Source organism: Hippocampus bargibanti, linkage group LG09 (assembly GCF_051943395.1).
Source record: "Hippocampus bargibanti isolate YZ-2025 linkage group LG09, ASM5194339v1, whole genome shotgun sequence".
NCBI lineage: Eukaryota > Metazoa > Chordata > Actinopteri > Syngnathiformes > Syngnathidae > Hippocampus > Hippocampus bargibanti.
Window position 1 is genome coordinate 3,971,071 of NC_142742.1, and position 13,319 is coordinate 3,984,389.

At 40.6% G+C, this 13,319-nt stretch overlaps 2 protein-coding genes across 2 annotated transcripts; both read right to left on the reverse strand.

Annotated features, from left to right (window-relative positions):
• Nucleotides 1-232: 232 nt before the first annotated feature.
• On the reverse strand, nt 233-2,924 carry LOC148893376 (uncharacterized). Its single transcript, XM_089004689.1, has 5 exons — nt 2,784-2,924; nt 2,601-2,713; nt 1,245-1,308; nt 1,063-1,144; nt 233-558 (listed from the first exon to the last, which is right to left on the reverse strand). The coding sequence occupies exons 1-5, from the start codon at nt 2,908-2,910 to the stop codon at nt 390-392; spliced, it is 555 nt and encodes a 184-aa protein (XP_088860815.1). The 5' UTR covers nt 2,911-2,924; the 3' UTR covers nt 233-389.
• Nucleotides 2,925-3,595: 671 nt separating this feature from the next.
• On the reverse strand, nt 3,596-12,938 carry LOC148893377 (uncharacterized). Its single transcript, XM_089004702.1, has 8 exons — nt 12,250-12,938; nt 10,273-10,440; nt 8,655-8,867; nt 8,357-8,580; nt 7,169-7,248; nt 6,956-7,094; nt 6,030-6,148; nt 3,596-3,889 (listed from the first exon to the last, which is right to left on the reverse strand). Exons 1-8 carry the CDS (start codon nt 12,904-12,906, stop codon nt 3,849-3,851), a joined length of 1,641 nt encoding a protein of 546 aa, XP_088860828.1. The 5' UTR covers nt 12,907-12,938; the 3' UTR covers nt 3,596-3,848.
• Between the last annotated feature and the right edge of the window lie 381 nt (nt 12,939-13,319).

Here is a 13,319-nt window from a genome sequence, read left to right on the forward strand (position 1 = left end):
GTTCTTGACCAATCACGTGGCTTTAACAGAAGACTGGGGGCGGGGAATAGAGGACAAAAAAAAAGTCGGCTGCCATTTTCTTTTTGGAGAACGGCCTCACTCTCTCTCTGTCTGAAAACCCCCCTTCATTGCTGCGTTCTTGACCAATCACGTGGCTTTAACCGAACACGGTTAAAGCCGGGGAATAGAAGACATGATGAGTCGGCTGCCATTTCCTTGTTAGGAGAACGGGCTCGTTCGCGAACAACACATCACTCATTGTGGCGCTCCGTGTGTATCCCGAAAAATAGTTTGTATGCCAAGGTAAAATTTCCATGAATTTAACGTTCGTAAACCGAAAGGTTCGTAAGCCAAGGGGTTCGTAAACCGAGGTATCACTGTATATGCAATTATTTAACCCGACGTACCTCTTCCACTGTGAGACTGGGTTTGTAGCAGTGAATGTGTCCAAAGCTGTTGCAACTCGTCTGGTCGGCGCTGGGCATTCCCACGCTCGCAGTGGGCCGTGAAGGCAGCAGCTGAAGGGAGCCTCTCCTCTCAGAAGACAATGTCTTTGCACTGTAGATTAGATTAGATGAGCCTTTATTACACAGTGGACAAATTTACATTTCACAGCAGCAAAAAATACAGAAAAAAATACAGGAGCTGCTGTAAAGTCAGCCACTCTCGCGGCGCCATCTTGAAGTAAAAAAAAACAACAACAACAACAACAAAAACCTAAATATTAATGTGACAAAAGACACAGACAGCCATTCAATCTTAAACACTTTCTGCACCCTCTTTGTTGCATGAAGCAGTTCTAGATGAAAAAGGAGAGGATCAAAGCCTTCTTTTCACCAGTGGATCAAGGACATCATGCTGGAATGTGCACATCTGCTACAAGCTAAATGCTGAAAGCGAACACGAAGCTGTCGCATCGATTGACAAAAAGAGATTGTCTCACATCTCCTGTCCAAACGAAAATCCGCTTCAATTCCAAGCAGCGACAGTATACAAATAAGGCATAACAATTTAGTGCTGGAGTAATGTTATTTATTTTTATTTTTTTCGCTAACGACTTACCTGAATTTCCGCATTAAAGGCGGCAAAGAGCTCTGGAAGGACTTGGGTGGAGGCCTATCGCACATTCCGATCCCTGATTTATCTGTGGACAATGAACCAAATCGAAATAGATTATACAGAAAGAAAATATCGTAGATAAATGACATTTTTTTTGTGTTCATTTTGTAATTGTCTATACACACCCATTTTCCAGTCCGGGCTCGTCAGCCACGGCGTGTGGAGCTCATTGATTCCCAAAGTGATAGACTGGATCAACACATATCAATACAGTCTGATCAAAATATAGACTTGGCTGGGGGGGAAAAAAAGGCCTTAAAATAAAAATTCAGATTTTCTTCACAAAAAAACCTGTTCTGATTTTAATCAATTAAAATTATTTTTTTAATTATTATTTATTATTATTTATTTATTATTATTATTTATTAATTAACTAATTTATTAAACTGAAATTAATTGTGCATTAGTGAATTTATTTAACTAAATCAGACAATCAACAGCAGATGCAGTCTTGTTTTTATGCAACAGTAAACAAGTGTAGCTGGATCGCCCATGGAATATATTAGGTTAGGGCTTCTAAACATTTTTTTTATTTGTTTGCAATTTGACGGTGACTAAATGTAAAAAAAATAAAAATATCACCGCACACGATGAAAAAAAGTACTGAAAGAAGTACATTAGTAATTAATCATTTTCAGACATCAAGTGAAGTTTAAAGGACAACCGACAACATTTTTTTGTTTCCTAACTGACATCAGAAAAAACGTTTTATAGCATCTAAAATACCCAAAACACGCAAGCTGATATTTTTAGTCAAATGCAAAACACCAATAAAAATGAGTTAAAGTGTCCCAAAACTACTTCAAAATAACCTCGGAAATGGCGAGTTTCAGAAGGTCCCGCCCCCTTTGTTCGTGACGTCACGCCAGGACGTCTTCGCCTTGCTCCAAAATCAAAACAATGGCTTCAGATTCGGAGAAGATGCTTTCTTGTTACTCATCCAGTTATGAATATGATTCAAATACAGTAAAGTCTCGTTATATCGATATCGGATATATTGATAGTCCCGGTTATATCGATACTATTTCTATGCACGTACGGAGAAAATTACATGCAAACAGGGTCGGATATATCGATAGTCCCGGTTATATCGATATTTTTTCGGACTCCCTTGAATATCGATATAACGAGACTTTACTGTAGTTCCGAAGAGGAAAGCATAAATGTTTGCAATCGATTAAAGAAGTTCTTGCTATATGCGGTTGATTCTTTGTAAAATACGCTCAGTAGAAGTCATTTGAAGTCATTTTACAAATTATGGACACAACTTGTCCGGAGGCGTCGGTTGTCCTTTAAAGGCACCCAGTTTGAAATCACAATGAAGTAAATTACAGTGCAACTCTGCTAGAGGATATCATGACAGGTAAATGTTTTACTTTCAAAAAAGTAATCAAAGTACTCCAAAACGTTGATGAATAGTTTATGAAAATTTACAACTAAACAACAACTAAAATGAATAATTCAATAGCAAAACCACAAACCCGTGTCTCCTTATCGTATCGGTGCTCGTTGGGGTTTGATATCAGTGGTTTGTGCAAGCGAAGCAGACTTGCGACCCCGGCCACAGTCTTCTTGACAAAACTTATCACCACATCTGGTTAAAAAAAAATTATGTCATATATAAGAAATCGCAAGAAAATAGTGATTCCTTTCCACGTACAGACCTCGCCTTTGTCTTTTTGCCGCAACCTGCTCGCTCTGGCCAACACCTTCTGCTGCATCAACACTGGATCGGGCAGAAAGTGACATTAACACAGGACGTGCAAGATTATGCAAGAAGTTCCAATACATGCATTATTTACTTTCCGATTGTGAGACAACACAAAGCAGTGATTCTGATGAAACGTCTGCTTGAATACTCATTGTTCAAGTATGATTTGTGAGTAGTGTATCATCATTTAGAACAAGTTTAATTACACTGGAAATTGGGGGCGGCGGTGTGACTCAATGGTCACCCAAACCAGGGGTTATGAATTCGATTACCAGGATTCGTGACCATGTCGAATAGTCCTTGAGCAAGATACTGAAGCCTAAATTGCTCCTAATATTGTGCCATGAGTTGGCGAATAGGAAGTCAAGTGTACACCGATTTGTAGGTGGAAATTTTGCTTCCCCAGTCAAAGCCTACTTACCCATATCACTGTAAAATGTATTCTTCCAAATATAAAAATGATGCAAATATTACTGTGTTCGAACTCGACTACACGTCGCTATTTGTTAGATGTTTACTATTGATGAAAAACATAAATCATCAATGACACTCTTGTAGTTGTTTGTACATTAAGAATGATTGCGTTTTCGAAAATCGCTATTATGACGACGTATTTTAATTCCTCCAATTGATTAATCTATATAATCAACTCGTAGCTGTCAAGTTGAGCTAACTCGCTACTAGCTTGCGAGGATAATGTAATGTAACGGCACGCAGGCACTCAAAAAAACGTCATTCGGTCGATTATAGCGGTGACGTGGACTTTTCAAAAAACAAAACAAAAAAAAAAAAGCATTTGATCATTTACAACACAACAAAAAAATTACAATATTAAAATAATTCATTAAAAAGTCATTTGACCTTCAAACCTGTGAGATGAATAGAAAAAAAGATACAAAATCTTAAAAAATACTTTGTTCACATAATAAAAAATTATGTACATGTATAAAACACACTTTTGGATATGACACATATGGAAGGCAAAGACGGCTGCAAACACGGGAGACACTGATACGTATCAGTGGTCACATTTCTTGGGGTCGTGCTGGAGAACAGGACCTAAAAAGACAAGGCGGTTGAAATGTAACTATTCTTTGTCTTATGTTATATAGAGTTATTGTGGGGAGAAAAGTGAGTTATATACCAGTGTCTGAAACTCATGACAAAAAGTTAGCGAAAACCTCGTGTTGCACCAAAAGCTGCCAGAAGTGGGCGACCAAGCTCCATGGAAGGAATTTATCAGCCTGTGGAAACGGGCCCATTACTTCCTAAGAGGAGCTTGGACGCCATTTTCTGCCTTTTTTGGGTGATACATTTCCCCCCAATGTTGCCTCAAAATGGCACAGAATAAATTCTTTAATCGATTGCAAACATGTATGCTTTCCTCTTCAGAACTATTTGAATCATATTCATCACTGGATGTGTAAAACAGCATATTCTCCGAATCTGAAGCCATTGTTTTGATTCTCAAGCAAGGCAAGATGTGTTGGCGTGACGTCACGAACAAGGGGGCGGGACTTTCTGAAAATGCCCAATTCGCAGCTCAATTTTTTATGCAGATTTTGGACACTTTAAGTCATTTTTATTGGTGTTTTGCATTTGAATAAAAAAAAATCATACTGCGTGTTTTGGGTATTTTAGATGCTATAAAACGTTTTTCTGATGTCAGTAAAGAAACAAAAAAGTGACGTCGGTTGTCCTTTAAAACGTAAAATATAGCTATATGCGGTGGAATCTTTATAAAATGCGCTCAGTAGAAGTCATTTAAAGTGATTTTACAAATTATGGACGCAACTTGTCTGAAGGTGTCGGTTGTCTTTTAACATATTATATAACACAAGCTATATTTATTGATCTTACCCACGCACACAGTATATTTACTGTATTTACTATCCGTGTTAATTGTGGGGGAGAGGCATTGCAAATTCGCCCCCCAGTTTATCTCAAGGCATGCAGACAAACTCACATTCACAACTGCGGTCAATTTAGAGTCTTCAATTAACCTACCATGCATGTTTTTAGTATGTGGAAGGAAATTGTAGTACCCCGAGTAAACCCACGCAGGCACCGGAAAAGCATGCAAACCCCACACAGGTAGGCCGCAGCCCAGATTGGAACTAGCGACCTCTGAACTGTGAGGGGTGTATGCTAACCGGTCATCCACCGTGCTGCCATCAAAGATCCATCCACTGAAATAACAGGAGACAAGGGGTGGGGGTGGGCTTTAAGGTGACCCCCCCAAGTAGCCGTTAGCGGCTATCCAGGGAGGTGCGCTCACCTGGGCTGTGCAGGTAAAGAGGTGACAAACAGCTCAGGTATAGCCACGTCCTGTTCTCTCGTAGCCAGCGCTGTCGATAGCCAATCATATCGAGGGAAGGGGTCATCTGTGAAGTCCATCCCATGTTTCTGGGTGGGACTAATTGTGTCTGCTGTACTAGGTTCGAGGAGGGGGGTGGGGGATGATAGAGGAAATTTGGCAACACAGTCCCAAGATGACATTGGGGTTGGGTGGATCGTGCAAGCATGCTTTTTTTTTTTAAGTGCAGTTGTCAGGCCACGCAGGTTCAAAATGTTCAGATTTTATTGTGAAAGTGGGTGGTAAATCAATTTTGATTTCACGAGGCACTATCACAATAAAGTGACACTTTCCTGAAATCACCATCCCAAAAATTATGTAATTTACACTGGCAAAGATGTGGCGGCCATTCCAACGCTATTCTTTGACACGTTGGAAACTTTTGACGCAACGTTTGTGCTTGAGGAAAAAAAGTAAGAATTAAATAAAAAAAAAATAAAATAAAAAAAAAACAAAAACAAAAACAAACCAACAAAAAAATAACAATAAAAACTAAACAACCAACAATAAAAACCAAACAATAAAAACAATAAAATCTAAAATAAAATAAAAAAAAAAATAATTTAAAAATAAAATAAAAGAAAATAAGAAAAAAAATTAAAAAATTAAAAATTAAAAATACAAAAGATAAAATAAGACAATAAAATAATAAAAGATAAAACAACAAAAAATATAATAAAATAAATAGCTAAAAAAAAAAAAAATAAAAGAAAAAAAAAAGAAAAAAGAAAATAAAAATAAAATACAATAACATAATAAAATAAAATAAAAACAGGAGTGTGCGTAAAAGCCAAACTGTGATTAAAATCCACAGGCGCTGGCTGCCTCAAATTTAATGTTCACCTGGCTTGGAACCAATCAATCGATGCTGGACCTTCTCCAGGTGATTAATGTATTCAGTCAGAGACTTTTCCGGCTCTTGAGATATCGCGGCGGACGCCTGAGTTGAGCTGGAACAGGATCTACAAAAAAAAAAAAAAAAAAAAAAAATTGAGTGAGTTTGGATAAATTGGATTCGTCAGATTTGGTGTTGTTTCGATGTAAGGCGAGCAGATGGCGCCTGACTAGGCAGCCGGAACTGCCGCGGCTCGGAATCGAAGCGGATTTACGTGGGAAAGGAGAAGTGAGACAGTCTCTTTTCGTCAATGGATGCTACAGCTTCGCGTTTGCTTTTAACATTTAGTTTGTAGCAGACGGGCACATTACACCACGATGGCCCTGATCCACTGGCGAAAATGACGCTTTGATCCTCTCGTCTTTCATCGAGAACTGCTTCATGCAATAAAGAGGGTGCATAAAGTGCTTAAGATTGAATGACTGTCTGTGTCTTTTGTGTTATTCATTTTTTCTCTTTTTTCTATCTAGCCGGCTAGCTATCGAGCTAGCTAGCTAGCTCTCTATCTATCTAGCTATCGGACTGACCAGCTCTCTATTTGCTATCTATCTATCTATCTGCTAACTCTAAGCTAGCTTACTATCTGTTTGAGTTACTTTCGGGTTGAGTGAACGCTGGCGCGTGTGACTGCCGCTGCTCACCCACAGAAAAACTTATCCTGTGACTGAAAAGTAACCTTGAGAGTTTTGAAAGGCGCTTAAAAATGAAATTTCATTATTCTTATTATTATTTATTTTTGACTTCAAGATGGCGCCGCTGGAGTGGCTGCCTTTGCAGCAGCTCCTGCATTTTGTTTTACTACTTCTTCCTTTCCTTGCTTTAAAATGTAAATTTCTTCACTGTTATAATAAAAGCCAATCCAATCCAATCCAACCTGTTGTGCAACCTGAAAGACGGTTTGCTGGGCGAGATGAGAGCAGACGCCGTGTCTCTGTTTGGTGGCGATTCGGAATTCAAACGAGACCGCTGATGGTGTGGTTGTTGCTGCTCTCTTAAAACTTCGCTTTTCGACCCTAAAATGGACACAGAGTGAAAACTAAGTGACATACACAAAATCCCCAAAAGGTGTGTGTCTAAAAGAGCTGACCTGGAGCGTGGACGTTAACGACTGCGTAGCCTGGTAATCGTCTGATGGCTTTGTGCCACTTCCTGGTTAGGAACTTCATTCTAGCGAGGGAAAGATTTTGTTTGTTTCAAAAGTACAAACACATTACAGTGATACCTCGGTTTACGAACCCCTTGGCTTACAAACTTTTCGGTTTACGAACGTTAAATTTATGAAAATGTTACCTTGGCATACAAACTATTTTTCGGGATACACACGGAGCGCCACAATGAGTGATGTGTCGTTCGCGCGAACGAGCCCGTTCTCCTAACAAGGAAATGGGAGCTGGCTTTTTTTTGGGTCTTCTATTCCCCGCCCCGAGTCTAAAATCCGCACGTGATTGGTCAAGAACGCAGCAGTGAGGGGGGTGGGGTTTGCAGACACAGAAAGTGAGGCCGTTATCCATAAAACAAAATGGCAGACGACTTGGTTTTTTGCCCTTTAGTCCCCGCCCCCAGTCTTCGGTTAAAGCCACGTGATTGGTCAAGAACGCAGCAGTGAGGGGAAGTGGTTTAAACATTAAAGAGACAGGCAGACGACAGAGAAAGAGTGAGAAAATAGATAGAAAACAGGGACATTTGGAACAGTTTCCACTTTGATAGTTCAATGGCAGCGTGTAGACTGCAAGGTTAAAATATCTCATCAATCAGGCAGTCAAATAGGCTGTAAAATATCCCATCAATCTGTACACTTGATGCAAAAAGCTATCAACCCAGCAAAACAGAACACAATTGATGAGGAACAAGGTAAAATTATCACAGATAAAGCACCTACAAGGGATCATTTCTCAAGATGGTGAAAGAATAAGGCTACGTTCCTCATCAAGTGTTTAATGCTGATGAAACCGGCCACTCCATTCCATCAACAACCATCACAAAGGTAAATAAAACAACTTTATTATACAGTACAGTTTATTTATTTAATTATAATACCATAGCACATTTATTGTACATAAAATAAAGTATATTTTGTGCAGTTTTAAGGCTTAGAAAAATAGAAAATTATGTTTTATGGGGACTTGGGAACGGATTGTTCTCATTTTAATGGTTTCCTATGGGAAATGAATTTTTGGGATACACACGTTTCGCCTTACACACTCTGTCTGTGAACCGATTAAGTTCGTAAGCCAAGGTATCACTGTAATTCCTCAAGTCGCCATTCGATCCGCACCTCGAGATGGCAATGACCACTCGTACCGCCGACCGAAATCTTCCAAGGGGCCTTCGCCACGAAGGGAGCGGCGACGGCCGTGCCCCCATGGTGGCGATCAGGCACAGGGTGGCTTCCTCGCACTCTTTGAATCCTCCAAGAAGCAGGAGCAGATAGCGTTTCTGGTACACCAGAGCTTTCCGGAAGCTTTCGGCGCGCAGGTAGCGCTCATATAAACGCTGTACCTGGAAAAAGGAAACAATATAAATATCCATTAGATGCCTTGTGATAGAGAATTTTGTGTTGCCGAGCAACCGACCTTGCTGGGGGCCATTTCGCTGATTGGTATGTTTTCATTCTCAATGGCAACTTTAGTAAGTTCATTCTCGGCACGGTACAGCTGGCGTTCCAAGCAGGTGATTTTCTGTTTGAGGGCGTTTTTCTCTTGACTTAGCGACGTCAAAGTATGAGTTAACTCGGCATTCTTGCTCAGGATTTTCTCCAAAAAGCCAGGTGAGGGAGTCGACGGCATCTTTAGTAAATAGGAAAAAGGCACGATATCATTAGTAAGTAATCTAAGAGTACACATTTCCACTTATTGATATACAGTAAAGTCTCGTTATATCGATACTCAAGGGAGTCCGAAAAAATATCGATATAACCGGGACTATCGATATATCCGACCCTGTTTGCATGTAATTTTCTCAGTGCGTGCATAGAAATAGTATCGATATAACCGGGACTATCGATATATCCGATATCGATATAACGAGACTTTACTGTATTTTCTAAATTAAGGTTCCAAAGAAAACATGAAGCAGCAGTGAGCTGTTATGCTGCACTAAAAGAAGTGAAGTCAGCCTGAAGCGAAATCGCTAAAAATAAACACATAAAATAAACAAATAAATACATGAATAATTAAATAACAAAACTAAAGAAATAGATAGACACATTAAAATAAAAACACAAAAATAAATATAGCTAAATAAAAAGAGAGGTAATAAAAATAGATGAATAAAGCTCACTATCTAGCTAGCTAGCTAGCTCTCTAGAGAGGTAGATAGCTAGCTACCTATCAAGCTCTCTCGCGAGCTACCTATCTAGCTCCCTCGCTAGCTACCCATCGAACTCCCTCGCTAGCTACCCACCCATCTAGCTCCCGCGCTAGCTTCCCAGCTAGCTCCTCGCTAGCTTCCCTTCTAGCTCCCTCGCTAGCTACCCATCTAGCTCCCTCGCAAACTTCCCTTCTAGCTCCCTCGCTAGCTCTCTCGCTAGCTCTCTAGCTAGAAGAGAGAGAGCTAGTTAGCTAGCCAGAGAGCTAGAGAGCTCGCTCTCTCGCTAATATCTATCTCTCTAGCTAGATCTCTAGCTACCCATCTTGCTCCCTCGCTAGCTCTCTAGCAAGAGAGCTAGATAGAGATCTAGCTAGAGAGCTAGCGAGGGAGCTAGATGGGTAGCTAGCGTACAATTTACAGATCTCTAGCTAGAGAGCTAGATAGCTAGCTCGAGATCTAGCTAGAGAGCTAGATATTAGCTAGAGAGCGAGCTCTCTATCTACTAACTCTCTCTCTCTCTGGCTAGCTAACTAGCTCTCTCTCTCTCGCTAGCTATCTAGCTAGCTCTCGAGCTGGCTATTTAGCTCTCGAGCTGGCTAGTTGTCTAGCTCTATAGCTAGCTAGCTATCATTATTTTTATTCATCTATTTCTATTTAGCTCTCTAGCTAACCAGCTCCATACATAGATATAGAGTAAACAAGAATAATTAATTATTTCATTAATTAATTAAATAAATAAATTGCTAGTGATTCTCTGAAACCTGCAAGGTCAATTTTACTACCAGTTATTTCAAAAATGTTTTATTTCTTTAATTTGATTTAAAATAATTTCTTTGGAAATATTACTGGCAGTGAATGACTTGAATTCTTGTGCTCTTGTACCTGGCAACTATGTTGCGAAAGCTGGACATCGTGATTGACCGCATCGGCGCTCTGTTCCGACATCCTCTGAGCAGCCATGTCTCGTTGTTCTTTTTGGAGCTTGCTTAAAGTGTGTTGGAGCTCCTCCACGCGTTGCCTGTCTTGCTGCCTCAACAACTCCAAGTCACGCTTTAAGAAAAAGTCAAGAAAAAAGAACGTCATGGGATGTTGTAATTTTTGTATCACACTATTTTTTGCAGTATACAAACTGAACCGAATATGAAAAGTTCTCGTTCAAGCAAGATTCAAGATTCAATCTGACGCTCAAAAAATGTTTGCAGAGCGGTGAAAACATCAGTTTAGTAGCTTAAATTCAAAACATTGTATATTAACTCATTCACAACCAGACGATGTGCAAATATGTGATCACTCCAATGCCAGGGTTTTTGTAATTTTCACTCAAATTTCAGGACCTACTAGTTTTCAGACTACATAAACATTCAATGCAGCGTTAGAAACCTTAGATTTTCTTCTTTTATTAGAAAGAAAAATTTTTAATTCCTAAGTTATATGGGTCTGGACTTATCTGAGCTTGAAATGGGGGCAGCCGCACAAAATACAATACGTATTGATTTTTAGCGCTTTAACAACAGCTGAAGCTGTAACAAAGCGCAAACATGAATAAAAGGCAAATGCTGCCCCCCGTGGGAGGGAAATACATTGTCAGAGGTATGACCAGCGCTTTATCGGCACCCCCTCCCCGGAATAAAAACAAACCCGAAAAACTTTGGAAATGGCGCTCCAAATCACACTTTTCAATTCCCGATGAAATTCGGGAATGGGAGCGAATGAGGGAAACATTTTTATGAATTTTTGCCGTATTTGTGCACTTATGTGATGTAGCGTCAACATTTATGCTAGGTCTGTTGTCATATTATGCTGTTGACTGGAAAGTGACCTTGAGAGTTTTGAAAAGCGCTTAGAAATGAAATGTATTATTATGATTATTCTTCTAGCGTTTGTTTACACGATATTTAGGGGTGTTCATTATTTGGTCTGCCATTTTGTTTCACATCTCAAGTACTAATAGCTACTAATAAGCGAGTGGCTACCTGTTTGCTGGCTATTGGCTACCTGTTAGCTGGCCTTTGGCTACCTGTTAGCTGGCTGTTAGCGACCTATTCGCTGGCTGTTAGCTACCTATTCGCTAGCTGTTAGCTATCTATTCGCTAGCTATTAGCTATCTATTCGCTAGCTAGCTTGCTATCTATTCGCTAGCTATTAGCTATCTATTCGCTAGCTTGCTATCTATTTAAGTTACTTCGGGGTTGAGTGCACGCTGGCGTGTGTGGCTGCCGCTGCTCACCCAAAGAGAAAGTTATCCTGTGACCTTAAAGTGACCATGAGTGTTTTGAAAGGCGCTTAGAAATGAAATGTATTATTATAATTATTCTTCTAGCGTTTGTTTACACGATATTTAGGGGTGTTCATTATTTGGTCTGCCATTTTGTTTCACATCTCAAGTACTAATAGCTAATAATAAGCGAGTGGCTACCTGTTTGCTGGCTATTGGCTACCTGTTAGCTGGCCTTTGGCTACCTGTTAGCTACCTATTCGCTAGCTGTTATGTATCTATTCGCTAGCTAGCTTGCTATCTATTCGCTAGCTGTTAGCTATCTATTCGCTAGCTATTAGCTATCTATTCGCTAGCTAGCTTGCTATCTATTCGCTAGCTATTAGCTATCTATTCGCTAGCTATCTTGCTATCTATTTAAGTTACTTCGGGGTTGAGTGCACGCTGGCGTGTGTGGCTGCCGCTGCTCACCCAAAGAGAAACTTATCCTGTGACCTTAAAGTGACCATGAGTGTTTTGAAAGGCGCTTAGAAATGAAATGTATTATTATGATTATTCTTCTAGCGTTTGTTTACACGATATTTAGGGGTGTTCATTATTTGGTCTGCCAGACTAATAAAGTCCAATCCAATCCAAGAATTTACCAGTTTAATGTTGGTGCTCTCCTGCCTTCTCTCCTTCTCCATTTGCTCCTGCAAACCATCTCGGCGTTCCTTTTCCCATTCTCTCTCCTTGTTCTTCAAAATTTGCATCGCGTTCTTTAGTTCACTAAGCTCCGCACGTTGAGCCTCCAAAGTCGAATCAGCCTTCCTTTTCTGCTCCCTCAAAATCGCCTCCCGTGATTGGTCGTCATCTAATCTCCTTCTGGTCTCCAAGACCTCCATTCTGAGTTTGTCCGCCAAGGTCGCCAGTTCCTCGCCTCGTTTTCGCTCCTCCTCCAGCTGCAATCGCAAGTCAGAGATGAACTTCCTGTCCCGGGTGCCGTCGACTTCGTGTCTGCGCTTGATGTCGTCCATTTGTTCGGAACGGCGTTGGAGCTCTTCGTCCAGCGCCCGGCGGGAGTCGGCCAGCTTGGAGCGGATTTCGGCCAGGCGGGATTCCGATTGGGTCAAAAGGCGTTCGAGGCGGGTGTTCTCCTCGCGTTGCTCGGCCGAATGTTGGCGCTCGTCTTGGAGCTTCTTCTGTAAGTCTTCCAAACGCTTTTCCAGGACAACACTGCGGGACTGCTCGATTTGAAGTTCACGTCTCAGGTTGCTGCAGGCCACCGTCTCCTGCTCCACGAGACCCTGAAGGGACCGCATCTCGGCTTTCTGGTGCTCAGAAGAGGCTCGCATAACCTGGTGGCGGAAGCGGTTAAATACCAATCACGTGATGCTCATCAATGGTGTTGATTTCGAATCGAATAATGAAATGATTGAACACAAATGATGTCATATTGATTCATGATTGACATGAAAAAATATCAGCCTGCGTGTTTTGGGTATTTTAGATGCTATAAAACTTTTGCCGCGGGCCAAAAAAATGGTTGGGGGCCGGTTTGGGGGGCCTTGATTTAAACCTTTTATAATATTAATTTTCACCCAAATTTGGGAATAACCGTTTCCAAATTTTATCAGAAAAATGTTTTTTGTTTGATTCCAAATATTTTTGCTCCTTTTGCTCTCTGGAATTTCCAAGTTGTTCGCGCCCAAAAATTGATTTGGGGATTTCCCGG

Bases quoted from the DNA above. Each gene is read 5' to 3' on its own strand.
- LOC148893376 (XM_089004689.1), bottom strand. From the start codon at position 2,910: ATGTATTGGAACTTCTTGCATAATCTTGCACGTCCTGTGTTAATGTCA. The intron at 1,309-2,600 runs GTTTGTGGTTTT...GTGTTGATCCAG, and splicing joins GATACGATAAGGAGACACGG to TCTATCACTTTGGGAATCAA. The intron at 1,145-1,244 runs GTGTGTATAGAC...CATTGTCCACAG, and splicing joins GAGCCCGGACTGGAAAATGG to ATAAATCAGGGATCGGAATG.
- LOC148893377 (XM_089004702.1), bottom strand. From the start codon at position 12,906: ATGCGGTCCCTTCAGGGTCTCGTGGAGCAGGAGACGGTGGCCTGCAGC. The intron at 10,441-12,249 runs GTAAATTCTTGG...TTTTTCTTAAAG, and splicing joins AGAGCACCAACATTAAACTG to CGTGACTTGGAGTTGTTGAG. The intron at 8,868-10,272 runs GTACAAGAGCAC...TATTTACTAAAG, and splicing joins TTTCGCAACATAGTTGCCAG to ATGCCGTCGACTCCCTCACC.